The 16780-nt window shown below is 41.3% G+C and overlaps 1 protein-coding gene across 1 annotated transcript in view; it reads left to right on the forward strand.

Moving 5' to 3' along the window:
- The window catches only part of CEP350 (centrosomal protein 350kDa), a 59781-nt gene that overhangs the window by 21974 nt on the left and 21027 nt on the right, over window positions 1-16780 (forward strand). Inside the window, 12 exon segments of the mRNA XM_009871663.1 lie at window positions 1128-1348; window positions 1469-1632; window positions 2282-2392; window positions 2640-2771; window positions 4647-4783; window positions 5152-5286; window positions 5827-5969; window positions 6460-6656; window positions 7220-7404; window positions 8243-8330; window positions 8714-8860; window positions 9679-9836. Coding sequence (XP_009869965.1) covers window positions 1128-1348; window positions 1469-1632; window positions 2282-2392; window positions 2640-2771; window positions 4647-4783; window positions 5152-5286; window positions 5827-5969; window positions 6460-6656; window positions 7220-7404; window positions 8243-8330; window positions 8714-8860; window positions 9679-9836 — 1818 coding nt within the window.

The following is a 16780-nucleotide window of genomic DNA, read 5'->3' on the forward strand; positions in this document are numbered from 1 at the left end:
ATATTTTGATAAGACTTGAGTTCAGCTAATACTCGTAAGTCTTTTCAGCTCTGTGAATTGATACTTTTTGAGAGATTAACTGATCCTCAGAAAAGAGTGTAGTGAAAGAGGAAGAAAATACTAATTTGCTCTTGCATACTCTGTATGTCTAGCTGCGAATGCAGTTTTTCTGCTAATTGTGCAGTGAAGGTGGTTTTGAAATTCTCAATTTTCACTGTTCTCTTTTCTAGAAAGCAACAAATAGAGGATAGTCTCACACACTGTGTGGGCAGGGAGTGGGTTTGAGGTATTGATTTGCGTGGGTGACTTTCACTGATACCCAGTAGTGGGTCTGCAAGGTCCTGTGACCTCTGAAAGTGTGCCAATTAAAGCAGAACATCTTCCCCAGGGATTTAAGCAGCCACTGGTAGTCATTTTTTGGCTTAATAATGTTAGAAAAGTAAATTTAAGAAATGTCTGTATCATTTTCTGTATGTTTAGAAAACGATATCTTCAACTATCTCGTAAGATCCAGCGTGTCTGTAGTATTTTACTCCTTTAAATCAAGTTTTGGCCTTCAGGCATTTTGTTGCTCTTTGATGAAAGATTGAGACTCAGGGCAGTGGCTTATCACATTCAGTTGCATCCACAGGCTGGTAGTAATCCGTTTACTTTTTAAAAAACCTGTTCGTTGTATTCTGGTATCAAAATATCACCCTCATTTTGTGGGAAAAAAATGAAGTTCTTCACTCAGACTTTCGAAACGGATGTGTAAATGCTACGCAGGTGAGTGCATCCCGTAGTGTCCGGTTCATAACAGGAGGCATTGAAACTGCTTGTAGGAAGTGTAGGTACTATTTTAATTTATTTTTTTATTTTTTTGTGTGTGCGCTCCCAGGTTTGACACTTGCCAGGGGGAAATAGGGTGTTCTAGAAATGTAACCCTTATGTAGGCTATAGGTACAAAACCCCTCTCGTGAGGCCGTTTCCCCTAGGCAAGCTGAGCCTGTGCAAACTGTAACAGACTGTGCCTTTTTGCCTGGGTCTGTCTGGTGTTAAATGAAGAACCATGTTATTGCTTTCTTGTTTTATCAAATGGCTGGGCTTAGGAGAACGTTGACTACTTTCTTTTTTTGTTTCACTGTCAGTTTCTCAGACAAGGGAAGATCCCAGAAGACACCGACTTCTTCCCCATCTCCCGGTTCCCAGAAAATGTTACAGTTTGATTCTTTAGGCAATACAGCAGAAAGAGTCAAGTCACCTGCTGGCTTGTCGGGAAGTACAGCCTCAGGGCTGAAGCCTAACGTAGCCTTTCCTGACTTGAGTCTGGGAACTAGCAGATCTATAGCAGGAGCAGCCCCAGCGAGTGGTGAGTTTTATTAAAACTGTACTAATCCCAGACCAGTTATATTTATTTTTTTTTCCAATTATTTTTTGATGTGGGGCACCTGAAGTCTGTGGAAGTTGACCAGGAAGTCTTATCCTGCAGGATGTATGCGCTTTTCCCCTGCCGGTCTTCAGCATCGCTTATCGGCAGAGTTGAACTACCTTAGTGCTATTGAGGAATCTGTGCGACAGCTTTCGGATGTCGAGCGGATACGAGGCATATCGCTTGCCCAGCAAGAGAGCGTTTCTTTGGCTCAGATTCTAAAGGTAATGGAAAAATACTTCAATGTCTTAACCTCCTTTTTTTTTTTTTTTTTATTTTGCAAGAAAAACAATCTAATTAAGGCAAGTTATACTTTTGTTAGCAATGCAGAGAAATTGTAACGGCATGATGGAACATCTTTGGTAATGTCCTCTATTAGGATTAAAGACGGTTGTCCATCTTATCTTAAGTTGACACCGAGGAGCTGGTGGGTCTAGATAGTGTGTCATTAATATGCCATTAACTAGAATCACTGCTTTGATTGCTGGAATTACTGCTTCAGTAAAATAAAAACTTGGTTATTTACTGGGCTTGATGTTGGGTCCCAGTGCTGTGCAGCGTAGTTGTTCGGGCCGGATCGTTTGTCTTATTCTGTGAAAAAGATATTTTTGATTGAAATTCCCTTGTGTTGACCAGGTTGCTTGTTCTAGTTAGCTGGATTAATTGGCCTCTTAAATCCTTTATACACTATATTGGAAGAGTATGGGGAATGTGCATTGTCTACTTATAAAGGATTGAAGGCCGAAAATTTTACTTAAGCACCACCAGCAGAGTAGCTCTAGATCTTTCAGAGGTAGTTGCAGCCAATGTCTGAGGCAAAAAAGGTCTTTATGTTTAATTTGCATGGCTAAAACTTGTTCTCCTGATCTGCAGGCACAGCAGCAGCGCCATGAACGTGACTTAGCTCTTTTGAAAATAAAGGCTGAACAAGAAGCTTTAGAAAGTCAGAGACATCTGGACGAGGCAAGGCAGAAGGCAGCTCAGGTAATGCTGCCCTTCGAAAAATGTGGATTGTGTAAAAGGCAAAATGCTGTAAGTAGACCCATGCCTACAGGTATTCTTAATTTGAAGCTGTGAACGTATGGAAGTGGTGAAGGGGTTTAATATAGCCAAAAAAAAACTCTCTGGGGGCCAATTTCAATTTTTTTCCCCCCAGGTTTTAAGCAATAAAGCTGTAGTAATTACAGCCAGGACATTCTGAAGGGCTGACGAGGCTGTTTTCTCTGCGCAGGTCCACGCGGAGCCGCTGCAGCATCTGGTCCAGTCGCGCCAGGAGGCCGCACAAGAGACCCCGTGCAAGGCTGCGGCCAAGCAGGCAGAGGCTGCCCTGCTCACTACAGATGCAGCTCACCAGCTCCGTGAGGTGAGGTCCTGCGTGAAAGGGAAAAGCTATTCCACTTCTGGTATTCCTCAGGATATTTGTTCTGCCTCTAGGTTATTCTCTGTTCTGTGTCATTCTTGGTGCAACTTTTTCACCTTTGTAACAGGACAAATGGTAGGAATTTAAAGGTGTTTTTTATGGCATCGTTACTTAGAAGTCAGGTGACAGCCTTAAATCCCTGCTCACTGTTCTTGTGAGCTTCCAGTCAACAAACTGTTCAGAAGTTTTTGTTCTCCCAGGAGAGACTGATGATAGTGAATACAGCATCTTTCATTTGTCAGAGTTACACTCCATCAGGGATTGATCCTGTGTCTGTTTCATATGCAAATTAAATTAGAAAAACAGGGAAATTGCAATTTCGCTTACTTTTGAAGGTAGCAGACCGACAAATACAGTAAATTAAAAAAAGAAAAAAGGAGGGGAGCAGATCTTCCTCGGACCTTTTAACTTGGTACAGAATTTGAAGTTTGCCTCTTCTGAGTCTTCTTTCTTTTTTTCTTGTGGCATACAGAATTTTGGTCAGTTTATCAGGTTTTATACTTCTCGTTCCCAGCGTGTAGCAGCTGTTTACCATATAGGCAAGAAATACAGTAACCAAGAAATGCTTTTACTTCTTCACAGTTTAGCAATCGTAGTGACTGTGGATTAGGGCTATGGAAGGGAGTGCAGAAGGCTGATGAATATGAACATAACTGTTCTTCGCAGCTTATGCCCGTGTTGGTGCTCAGCAAGGCTCTTTTTATGATAGCTAATGGACTGTAGAGTAATAGTGATGTACTTGTTCTGGAACAAGTGAAGTTCAAATAAGTTCTGAATAGACAAGAGTGTGTTGGTTAAAGGAGCAGAAAAGCTCAGGCATCTCATAAACAGTTGTTGATAGCAGGTAGTGAAGTCTGGGATAAAGACAAACATACCTGTAGTTTGTACAGCCGAAGCGAGTGAAAAACCAGTTAAGAAACAAGGTAGAAGAAACAAAGCTTTTATCTGGTGCAGAGTTTTAATCTCTTGCTTTAAGTTTGAGAGTAAGAGGTTGCTTGTGGGGAGGTTGATGGTGATGCCCTGGTCGGTGATGAGGGGCTTGCAGAGCAGCTGGTTCCTCCCTCCATGTTCACTAGTGACTCCTTATACTCACTTGCTTTTATGAAACTGTTTGCCGTACAATGAACATAGACATTAATTGAAAAATTAATAAGCAGCTCAGTATGTGTGTATTGGGGGTTATTAAAATACAGCTTATTGCAGCCTTCAAAACCAGCACGAGTTCTGTGCCCCTGCAAGTGGCAGAGCTTTGAACAAGAATTAAAATACTAAATTCTAAAGCTTCTAAAAACCAGCGTCATCTGCTCTGATTTTTGAAATTTTTCTTTTTTTTCTAGTCAGGTGCATAGTGACTGCCGTACATTGAAAAAGAGAAATTTATCACTCTCTGTTGATTTAACGCTGCCAATTTTAGACCTGGTAGTTTGCCTCCTACTGGAACTTTAAACTTGTTCCCTTTAGAGTGGATGTAATATTCCTGCACTTTGGGAAAGATACACTTTCAGATGAAAAAGAAAACATTGTTTCTGGCTTTATTTATTTATTTATTCGAATTAATGCGTTGTAATGGTAGGTCTGGAATGTTTTATTATGTGAGGATCGTTCTAGTGATCAGAGTTTGCTGAAGTTGATCGGTGTAATATGGTAAGTAGCAGTTTGCATGTTTTTGAGTATTTAACTACAAAGCATCTCAAAACCTTGTCTTACACGTTTGCTGGATAAATCAGTAAATCACCCGCAAGAAAGACTACTTCCTGTTTTGAAACCATTTTGATACTAACGAGCTCATTGCTTTTGTTTGGTTTTTATTGTACTCAGGTGACAGAGTTAGCACGAACCCCGATCGCGGACGCTGTCAGCGCTCCAGCTGCTCCAGTCACCAGCTTGTTTGACCACCAGAGGCAGCACCATTCCGAGTTCATGAAGCAACTGAGGGCTCGAACTGATACAAACAGGTTTTGCCTAATGTTTCACATCTTGGGAAGGGAGGAGTAAGATTTGTGAGGTTTTCCTTCACCTATTCCTAAAGAAAATTTTAAGATGTCACAACGAGTGAGCGTTTAAGAAGAATTTAGATTCCATCTTTATGCCCTTAATAGTGTACCCCAAAGGTGACATTAACTGGTTCTGTGGCGCTCTGTATAAAGAGTAGAAAAAGATACTATAAATGTTTTGTGGGATGATTTAACTGGTCTGAGCTGTAAGTGATCTTTTCAGAGGTTTCAGTTGTTACTACTTCTAGTAAACTGATGAAAGCTTGTGAAAACTATTAGTCTTTGGTTTAAGGATAATGCAGATTGACCAAAACATTTCCCTTTCTCAGGAAATGTGAGTCTGGTGCCATATCACAAGGTACAGAGGAGATGGGTGACTCAAAGCAGACGTACTCACCGATGTTTGATAGTTATTCAGAGTCCTCGAGATCAAAGGTTCATGATCAGAGGTAAGAAGAGAAGAAGTACCTGGAGTGATATTTACCTGATGTTTAGGTTTGACTCATTTCTGGTGTTACTTTTCAGTGTCTTGCCTGTATTTTAATATTGGATTTTAGTTTTTTGTTTCCTATTCTCTTAGCTGACCAAATTATGAAGTTTCTCACAGCCCTTCTCTGATCTTCATCAACTGGAATGATTTTCTTCTCTGTACTTCTGATTTAAAACAACATGGCTGTCTTGCTTATCCTTTTAAAAACTGTAGGGAGAGATGTTTACAGTGGTTTGTAGGCATACTCATTGCCAGGTAGAGGGTGAGCACACCTACAAACCACTTGCATTCCAAGGTGGAATAAAAATAACAAATTCTGATGTCAATCAGCAGCTTGATCAGGCTTGGAATTTTGAAGTAGCCAAGCTACATTTTAAAAATAAACCCCTCTCCTTGTTGGTTATTGGTGGTGTGTTAGTCATGGTACGTACAGTAGTAATGTAATACAGATTTTTTGAAATGTGCAAAGTAGTTTTTAAAAAATAATTATCTCTTGATAACACAGTAGTACCAGCAGCCGCCAAGAGAGTCCTTCGGTTCCATCTTCTAAGCTTTCCCGTCGCGAAAAGATAACGAGCAGTATTGAAGAGCAGGCTCCTGCTGCTGCGGATGATTCCTTGCCGAGCGACAGTGTTTTATCACTGCCAGATGAAAAAGGTTAGCTGTTTGTGTGAACGTGATGAGCCTCAAAGGTGGGAGAGGGAGGGAAAATTCTGAAAGAAATGGGGGATTACGTGTGAAGAAAGCAGAGCCCCAGGTGAGCTGGTGTCCTCTTAAGAGATAACAGGATGGCACAGTGCGAAGGGATCCTTTGGCGTTCTGTGCATCACAGTGATGGAGTCTCTGGGCCGTTGTGCTTTCTGCTGTGCTAGCTGTAGCTGGATGTTCACTTGTGGAATATGCAGGCTGAATGCCAAATGCTTCAGCAGTCCCAATATGTCTGTGTACAGGGGTCTACCTGGTCTTTTTAAGCTAGACAAGAGTATTTCATTATGTAACTCAAGGTCAGTCTATCCTAAACGCCCGTTTTTCTACGTTAGTTTTCTCCATGGCTCTCCTACCCCCCTAACTCTGAGATGAGACAGAGTAAAACTGCTTTTGTGGTATATGCCTGAGCATAAACCCACTTCTCTGATCTCTCCCTCAGATTCTGCTTCTGTTGCAACAGAGTATTCCCTGAAATTTGGTGAGTCTATGACAGAGGATGAGATTGAGGAAAAGTCTTTCCGGTCCTTGCTGCCCTCCGAGAGTCATCGCAGAAATAACTTGGAGAAGAAACGGGGTAATCGTGATGATTCTGATGAGGAAGTCTCCCCAGAAAAACCAGCTCTATCATCTATCAAGGTGAGTCAAGCGACTGTAGTTACAGTAAATGAACTGAAATGGTGAAGCTGCTGAGCTTTAAGTGAGCCATTCTTAGCTGTGTTTGCAAACTTTAGGGTTCTTTTCCTCTGTGTGGTTCTCTGAGCATCTCAAAGCATTACGTTGTATAAATTGTGCTCGGTGTCACTGTTGTGCAAGTGCAATGACTTACGGAAGGTTGGTCCAGGCCTCTGTTCTTGCATGATTTCGGAGGAGCAACTTTTTTAGGTAGGTTATAGATTAAGTCTTTTTTATAGATTAAGTCTTTTTTAGGTAGGTTATAGATTAAGTCTTCCTTCTATGCCTACATGCAGGTAGGAAGTACAAAAGGATGCTTAATCTCTCTGGCCCAACAAAACTGTCCTGTAGCCAAGGGCAGCAAAAGCTGGTCTGCACAAAGCTCGGAGAAGAAAAACCCACCAGCTCCCCTTCTTACATCTCTTTGTGTGTGTGTGTGTACCTGTGTATACACAGGCACACTTTGTAATTGAAAAAACCCTTGGAATTTCTGTATAAAATCATGCCGAATTTGTCTTGTGTTCTAGGACCTGAGCATGCCATTCTCAGGGGGGCAAGATAGCTTCTCTAAATTTACCATGGAGATGGTGAGACAGTACATGAAAGAGGAGGAAATGCGAGCAGCTCATCAGTCCTCACTACTTCGGCTCCGGGAGAAGGCTCTGAAAGAGAAGGCCAAGGCTGAATTAGCTTGGCTGGAACACCAGAAGAAGTAAGGCAGCTCTTGAATGTAAGACTGTTGCTGACTGACCATTTTCTTGTACCTTATTTATTTTTTTTTTTGTAAGATTTTTCTTCCACCCCTCCCTTATTAAGGACCAGTGGTAAAACTAATCTTCTGACATCAGCAATCTATACAAATGTTACTGTCACTTGGAAAGACCCGCACGTGGTTTGTAAGTGTGTTTTGATGTTTATGTTGAACGTGGTTTGATCAAAGAGAATTTCATTGAAACGATGCAATGTCGGGCGTTAGTTGTCAGTCAGAGAAGGTGGTTCCCAGTCATTACTCTACAAATCTTAATTCAAGAAGATATCAAACAGACCTTTGTTCGCTTGATGTCTCTCTGGGGTATTTTTAGTTCACTCAGCCAAATTTTGTGAACTTGGATACCTGTTGTCCTTAACGATTTGTTTCCAGTCTGACATATACTTTGTCCTGAACTGCTGCTTGAAGTACCTAGTGATGCTACTAAATAGCGGTGGGCAAATTGAATCAAGAATACTTTTCCACAGTCACTCTCTCTACGTAGAGATATTTTCTTCCAATTTCTTGTCACTGTGGGCTTGACAGGATTGTGAGGCGGTGACCCGAGTGTCGATTTTTTTGTCTTTCCCAAATGGTGAGCGTGCTGCCTCTGCAGGACTGCTCACACACGTGAGATCTCATATTACCTGCACTGGCCTTTCAACTGTGCGTGTCTTTTGACTAAACGGTATAAAATCCTGCGCTATGGAGCATGCCAGTGATTAAGTACCAACATATACTCTTCTACAGGTTGGTAAAAGGCTTCTTTCTTATTTTATCCTTTCTTCCAATCTGTTTGCAGGCGTTTGCGAGACAAGGGAGAGGATGATAAGATGCCTCCTATTCGAAAGAGGCAGCGTAGTCTGTTGCTGAGACTGCAGCAGGAAAAGGTAACTGATTCCTCTAGGAAAATCCTGTTGAAACCGCTGTGTAGGCGTTAAATGTTTCAGGCACGGTAAAAACTAAGAACTGAGAAAACTCCATCCCATGCTTTCAGGTGGGAAGCTGGCAGTATTTCTCACCAATAAGCTTTATTTGCATTTTGATAGTATTTAACATATTGCTTTTAAAAGGGTCCTTCTGTAATCTCACTTGTTGAAACTTAGATGTGTTAATTGATCTTCTGTTCTCTGCTGCTGAAGTTTGGACTGGTTACCTCGCTGAGTAATTTCCGTTATTTTAAACCCATAGCCTGGAGACTGTGGCAGCTTTAGAATGTGTTCTTGAGAGCTGCCTGTCACAGTTGTTATGTTGAATCTTTTTTACCCAAAAGGCAGAAATTAAGCGTCTTCAAGAGGCTAACAAGACTGCTCGGAAGGAGAGACAGCTGATCCTCAAACAGCAGGCAGAAATAGAACGAATACGTCAGACCACAATAAAACTGCAGGAAAAACTGAAGTCTGCAGGAGAGAACAAGCTGGTAAGTGTTGAATACAGAAGCTGGAGTCTTCCCTCTTTGGCCCTGCGGCTGGTATTTGCCTTCAGTGTTCGCAGGAATGGAGAGCTACTGGATTGGACATAGCCCGTGAAAGTTTTGTCTGCCTCAAACGGTCTTGTCCTCTTTATCTCAGCAATTTTAAGTTTAATTTCTTTAAAGCATTTAAGGAAATGCATTTTGGAGAAGTTATGAAGTGTTATGTTGTGGGGTTTTTTTTAACTGGGCAGTAGGTGGTATTAGTTAATTCTCAATCTTAACTCATAACATTGGTAATACCAGGTTTTTGATGCTTAGTTCTCAGGCTCTGATTTGGTTTGATTTTTTTGGTCAGACCTTGAAGTGCTGAACCTAAGTGCTAAACCTGAAACTTGCTGCTTTATATGTGTGTGTTAGTGTCATTACACTAAATTTCCTACATCCGCTTTATGAGATGGCAAGATGGGATTTTGGTAGCTGCCTGCTTCAGAAAATTTTGAGGAGAAACAAGTTTAGTAATAGTAGTGTAAGGGATTGCTTTCTCTGTGGCAACTGAATTCTGGTGGGTTCTTTTTGCTCCAAGTACAGTTAGGGTAGAATTTACATTATGGAGAAAACGGATTAACTAAACCTACTATCTGTGTCAGATAAAAATGAAGTTGAAAAATTAAGTTACGTCTGCAGGTGGACAGACTTAATCTGAAATAGCATTTGATGTGGTCTGGGGAGAGAAGTAATCTAAATCAACAAAACTTTAAAAAAGAATGCAGAATAACTTTTCTTACTTTTAAAATTGCTTTTTTTCTTTTAACACTTAATTGCAGGACCTTCAGAGTGAGGATGACATCAAGCAGAGCAATGGTTCTAGCCCACTTCCAACTGACGCAGAAACACGGAGCCCTTCCCCAATCTCCATCTCCAGCAGTGAGACTAGTAGCATTATGCAGAAACTTAAAAAAATGCGCAGCAGAATGGATGAAAAGTAACTTTTTTTCATTATACGTATGTTTACTGTTTTAATAGAATGAGTGAGTTTGGCTGGTGTCTGCACTAAAACCAGAAAAATTGGAGGTATTGATACCACATGCTCTTTGGTCTGAGTTGCCTGAAAACTACCTTACTGGAAGCATTAATAGAACTCTGTTAATCTTTGAATATAATATTTTCAAGGCTATAATTCTTGCATGAATACTGAGAATCAAACCTTGTTAGCTGGGAGACTGTAGCTGGGTCAAGTTTTATTGTAGAAGACTGATTTTAATATTCTTTATACTTGATAGGTTTGGTAAAAGCACATAAATTTAGAAGATTTAGATGTTTGCACGTACAAAGAACTCGGACAGGCTCCAGCGTGATGGTGCATCTTGTCAGAGTTTCTCTTGCAGTGAGGGACCTGAAGTGATGCCTGTGTTTTGTATCTCCCCTTTTATTTTAAAGGGAAAAAGTATAGGGAGTGTGACTCTGGAATTACAGTACCAATTTTTCTCTTGAATTGAAGCATAAATTATAAGTAGTTATAGTCTTATATAAAAACGAGTAACTGAATTTGAGATCTGACTCACAGAAAGTCATGGAGCATGTTGGGCACGTGTTTTCTGCCTTATTATCCAGCTGCTGAATTTCAATTCTAATTGCTTTAAAATCATCTAGGTATTAATTCTGCATTTGCTTAATTCATGGAGGTGGTATGTGTGTGGCTGAGCAGGCAGGCACTTAATAAGACCTTTCTTTTCCTCCTGCGTGGTCCACAGTTTGGAAAAAAGTTGAAAACAGTTATTAGTTTTCAGAGGAAATAATGAATTATATGTGCAGGTTTTGGCTTTGTAAGACTGAATCTGTTGATTTTGCCTGTTGAATTTCTTTGAATCAAAAATGATTTCTGCATCTTTTCAGTGTAGGAATTACTTTGTCTGCACTCAACATCCCAACTGCTTTGCCAGCATGTGCCTATTAGTTTGAAGCCTTAAATTCTCATTTGAGATGAATCCGTTGAAAGTCTGGCCTCTGCTGGTTACTGCAAGAAACAGGCTTTGCTTAAACACCTTTTTTCGAATTTATCATCAGGTTAGGTCACTATATTTTAGTCCACGTGAATGATCTTTGTAATGTTTTTTCTCTTGAGACTCCTAAAACAGCTGTTCGGCTTTCACACTGGAAAGCAAGCGCTGCCATTTGTAAAGGCAAAGCAGGCTGTTACTTCTTCGCACCCTATTTGCTTGTAATCGTTTGAGAAACACATTTCCCACACTAGTTGTACATGATGAAGATCAAAACAAGTAGGAGAAAGTGAGAATGTGCTGTAAGTAGGAAAAAAGCCCCAAAATGTGTTCTAGGTAATGATCTTTATGTTGTAGCCCGAATTGGTTGCTATTTTATTCAGACTCTTCTTGTAGGATCTGGTAAACTGAAGAGCCAGAACCACAAATTATTTCAAATTTCTAAAGTGTCATATTTCTGAAACCACTCTTGGTATTCCCAGTCATGTGCAAAATCCCCCACTGTTACAGCAACAAACTCTTTCTGGCAGTATGTTTTGGGGTTGGTAAATAGCTTAAGATGAGCACTTGAAAGGGATATAGGCTACGTTGATTCTAGGGTTTCAAGAAACGAAGACTTTTCTTCTGATCCTATTTTTGTTCTTTTAAAAAGAGGCTTTATCTTTTCTTTTTTTTCCCACCCAAGATTCAGCATACAAAATTACAAATGGTGATATAAAGCCAAGTTACAGCTTACGGATTTTGAGATGTATGATGTAATGTGTGTAGTCATGTATTTTTTTTTATGGTTTTGTCTTGGATTGCTGTGTATGTTCCAAGGAAGGAGGATATTCTGTAAAGATAAATGTTTCTCTAGAACTCAGTCTTCCTAATTGCACAGCTTTGGCGCACTTTTTGCAGGTATTTTGGGAGTGTTAGCTTACCTGAACAACAGAGCCAATTTGATACCTTTTGTTTAACATCCTTATTTGTGAAACACACAAAACCAATACTAAATGGGATAGAATGAGATATTTGGGTTGGGGTGTGATGAGAGGAAGCTGCTGTTTGAAAAGAATCAGGTTGTGAAACGTGGCCAAAGGAAAGAAGCAGAATGACGAGTGAAGTACAAAGGAACCGGAGGAAGGAATTGGAAAAGGCTGCCACGCTGTGCTCCGTAGCAAGGCAGAAGGAAATCCTTTGGCTTCCTTACGTTTGAGGCAGCTTTAATACTTCTTTTCTGCTAAAAGGGGAGTGGAAGGCTAGTTCTGTTTTAATTTTAACTGATGAGTCTGTGTAGCCTGCATGTGAACAGGAGCATGCTCTGTCAAAGAGAATTAACCACTTTCCCCTTGCTTTCCTTGCAACTTCAGTGATAATATGTGCAATAGGAGAACTAACTAAATGCTCTTTTTCTTTTGCTTTTCCTTAATATGCTTCTTAGCTTGCATTGTAGTTGACAGAGCTATTTGGAGCACAGTGTTTTTCTATAAAGATGAGAATTCATTAGGAATTAGCTTAAAATGGTAATTCTTCAGGAAAAGCATTTTAAGCACAGCTGTGAGTTTATGTAGATGCTTTTTGAAACAATAGGTGTAATCTTTCTGCAGTTAGTGCTTCAAATGAGAGAGGTAATATGTGAGGGTTCTGAGACCAAGTCTGCTCTTTGTCGCAAAAAAACCTGAAAATAGCATCTAAAAGTTTAATTGCAGGTATATTTCACGCTTTTCCTGGAATTGCTTATGTTTTAAAAATACTTTATTTAATATCTTCCTCCTTTTTTTTTTCCTCTTTCACTGGTGCTTACCTTTGGAGAAGTAATTTTACTGAGGTTCCACCAGGCGGATGACAGTGTGCTTGAAGTTTCAGACTAGCAGAGTTGTTCGTATCGCAAAACTATTTAATGCTAATAATATATCGATGGTCAGAATGGCAAGACTTGCAAAAAGATCAGGTTGAGATACGTTAATCCGTGCCTGTGGAAGTCTACATCAAAGTAATAAAATGGAAATCCCTCCAAAATTTAAAGAGAACACGTCAGCGTGAAAGTAGCTTGCTTTTACCTAACAGAAAATGAAGTGGTGTGAGTGTATGTGTTTCATTACCTTCTGCATAACAGTGTATAGTTTTTCTACTTCGGATGTTGGATAATAACTATACAATGTTAAATGCAATTAATTTTAAAGTTCTTTGCTAGATGCTCTCCTTTTCTCATTCTTTCTGCCTTTTTTGCTATCTTAGTTTTACACTCTTCCTCCTTATTTTGTAGACACTGCTCTCCTGTTCACTACTTCTTCTCTGTCTTTACGTCTCACCACTGGGCCTCTCTCAGTGTCTGTTTTCCCAACCTACACCCCAAATTCCAGCTGTATATCTACAACCAATTGGTCAGGTAACTGTATCTTTCTCGAGTGATAGACTCTTTGATAGAGCATGCTCTGTTCAGTCCTAGAAAGTCAAGAGGTTCTTCATCAGTGAAGTGTTTGTGACTTTTCCTGACTGTTCCCAGATCCTTATTAATGACACAGACAGTGGGACTGAGAGCACCCTCAGCAAGTTTGGTGCTGGCACCAAGCTGAGTAGGGCAGTTGGCACGCTGGAGAGAAGGGATGTCATCCAGAGGGACCTGGATGAACCTCCTGAAAGTCAGAAAGGCCAAGGGCAGGGTCCTTCACCCAGGTCGGGGCAATCCCCAGTGTCAGTATAGGCTGAGGGATAGATTGGATTGGGAGCAGTCCTGCAGAGAGAGACTTGGTGGACAAAAAGGTGGATCTGAACTGGCAACGTGTACTTGCAGCCCAGTCACATCCTGGGCTCCATAAAAAGAAATGGGACCAGCAGGTCGAGGGAGGTGTTTCTCCCACTCTGCTCGGGTGAGAGCCACCTGCAGTGCTGTGTTCAGCTCCGGGTCCCCAGCATGCGAAACACGTGGACCCGTTGGAGTGGGTCCAGAGGAGGCCACAAAAATGATCAGGGGGCTGGAGCGCCTTTTCTGTGCAGGCAAGGAGAGGGAGTTGGGGTTGTTCATCCTAGAGAAGAGAAGGCTCTGGGGAGATCTTACTGTATCTTTTCAATTTATAAAATGGGCTTATCAGAAAAGTTGAGAGAGACTTTTTACCAGGCCCTGTAATGATAGAACAAGGAGTAACAGTTTTACACTGAGAAGAGGGTAGGTCTAGATGAAACATAAGGAAGAAATTCTTCACTGTGGGGGTAGTGAAACACTGGAATAGGTTGCCCAGAGAAGCTGTGGCTGCCTCCTCCCTGGAAGTGTCTAAGACCAGGTTGGACGGGGCTTTGAGCAACCTGGTGCAGTGGGAAGTGTCTCTGCCATGGCAGGGGGGTTGGAACTGGATGATCTTTAAGGTCCCTTTCAGCCCAAACCATTCTGTCGTTCTAATCTCTTATTGCTGCTGGGTTCTGAGTGGCAGACAGACGGACTTTGCTCCCTCTGTCTGGTCACTATTTCAGAACAGCTGCTGAAACTGTCTAGTTTGGGCTTAACGACAGTAAACCTTGGTTATAGGTGTGCAAGTACAGGTTAGAGCAGAGGCTGATGCTTCCAGGTTAATATTAGGGCTGCACAGATGAAATGTGTGATGTTAACACCAGAGAAATAGTGCTGGTGTAATCTGAGTGCTGCCACTTCCTCTTTGCTCCCCTGCAATGTGGTTTTGCTTTTTTTTTATTTTCTTTTCTGTGAAGGTGCCCCCTGGTTTCGAGGATAAATGTGTACCCTTGGTGTTGCAACTGGAACCCTCTAGACTGTACTAAGTAATAAGGCAACGTGTGTGCTACCTTGTGGCTCTGACCTTTTAATAAACCCCAGAGTTATAAAGGGATCTGCATTTTCAGCTGTGCTGCTTTATAACCCTCCTCTTCCTATAGGTTGGGTGTTGGAACGCTTTTTCTCCCTCATCGCTTTTTTTGACTTACCTTTCTGATGAAGTAGTTGTGTGGTGATTAGTCTCGTGGTCATTTAGGTACTTCTCCTCCTGTTTGTGGTCTTCTGGGTTAATTCATTTGACATGTGCTTTGAAAGAGTCCTGCTCTGTGGCATCCTTTCTCTTGCATTTCATTTCAACTGGACTTGCCTCCCTCAAGATCCAGTAAGCTGTGAAGATCCAGACATTGTGATGAAATCAAATGGTAAATGAAGCAAGAAGAAAAAGTTGCCTTTTGCATTGTAATAATGACATCCATAATGAATTCCACACACATGATCAGCGGGATTAGTTGGAACTCATGTGCATCTGAAAGTAAGAGTTGATCGCTCTAATAGTGCTGGTGAAAGACAAGCATGAGCATGACTGTCCATGTCGTGTTTGTAATGCGTTACTGTTGGTAATCTAGTTTCTTGATGGTATTTATCTATCGGTTTTGCCCAAGAGTAGATGATGTTTTATGCTCTTCTACAGAAAATGATGAGGTAATGCACAAAGTCACAGAATCTGTCAGCTTGAAGGTAACAAGTGTCCCAGAGACCGAGGTGCTTCTCTTTTTCACCTGCTGTTGTTTTGAGCGTTCAGAAGAAGATTGTGGGCACGTCTTACTGACATCTGAACCTTTTGTCTTCACATCATAACTTGTCCACCTTACCTGAATCTCTTAGAGAAGGACTTATCTGAATCTTAACCTTTCTGATCAACTGTCAGCTCGCTTTTCCAGGGAACAAAATGAATGCTGAGTGAGCAAACAACAAGTGTCCATTAGGAGGCGAGATGTGCAGATTAACCAGTTGGTCGTTCCAGTCACTGTAAATATTTTTTTTGTTTGAAACACAAGAGATTAAAAGGTACGTGTGAGATTATTATCTGCTTTACAGCTGACAAACTTCGATGCTAAGTGTTTGGCATGCCTGAAAAATACAAATTATGAAGGCATTTACAAAGCAAAATACGGCAAGTGTTTGAAGACTGCCTTTTTAGGTGCCACACCTGTACCGCTGAAAAACTCTCGCTCTAGCTGGCAAACCGTCTCTATTTTCTACAGAGTGATTCTGCGCTATCTATGTAGGAGCTGGATTAACTGATGTACACTCTTCTAGACTTGGCGTGTCAGAAGAAGTGTGTGCAATTGATGCTGAATTTGCTTCCAGTTACTAGATTAAATGCTATGGTCTCGGTTACCTCAATAATTAGAATTAAGACTAGAGATACCGTCATTCAGGAGCCAGCAAGGAGAAGCATCATATGCGCACAAACTGGTTCATCCCTATGAAGTTCTATAAGAATTTCTTCATTTCTGAGTGCATCACCTAAGAAATCTTTGTCAGAAATAAAATATCTGCCAATTTTCACCATGAGCTTTACTTTTTGTCTATTTTTAAGCTAGCAGACTGATATGTTAGTAGCTGGGAAAAAAACCAGTCCTGCGTCCTTATTCTCTTGATGCTGTCAGCTCACAATTAACATCCTGGGTGTGGCAGTCCATGGAGACGATGCTTGAAGAGAGACAGATAAAAGCTCCAGTAATTCAGAACTATTAATAGGGAATCACGTTCTCTTGTAATTATGTGTTTGGATAGAACTGTGAGCTGTCGTGGTTTAGAAGACAGGGGAAAAGCCTCCCTTGAAACCGGGACTGTAAACCCCTCCCCCACACCCCCGAATTACTATACCTTTGAAATGATGGGGCTTTCAGACAAAGATGTGGGGATAGGAATACCAGTTCTTTACTGAGAAATTGTAAACTACGAGGGGTAATGATACAGGGGAAAGAACAACAAGAAACAAATAATCCCCGAACCCGACAGAGTCAGAATACCTGACTTGGGAAACAGGAAAAAAAAGTCCAAATAGATCCAGATTACAGTCCTGCTGGAGTGGCAGATGCTGCTCCGGGTGATTCGGTAGGAGTCCGGCGGCAATGGGGCGAAAGTTCACTCCTGCGGCCAAGGCGAAGAGAAGCGGCAGCGGAGAAAAGCGGCAGGGCCCCGCCCGCCCCGCGG

The sequence above is a fragment of the Apaloderma vittatum genome, unplaced genomic scaffold, assembly GCF_000703405.1.
Source record: "Apaloderma vittatum isolate BGI_N311 unplaced genomic scaffold, ASM70340v1 scaffold3996, whole genome shotgun sequence".
NCBI lineage: Eukaryota > Metazoa > Chordata > Aves > Trogoniformes > Trogonidae > Apaloderma > Apaloderma vittatum.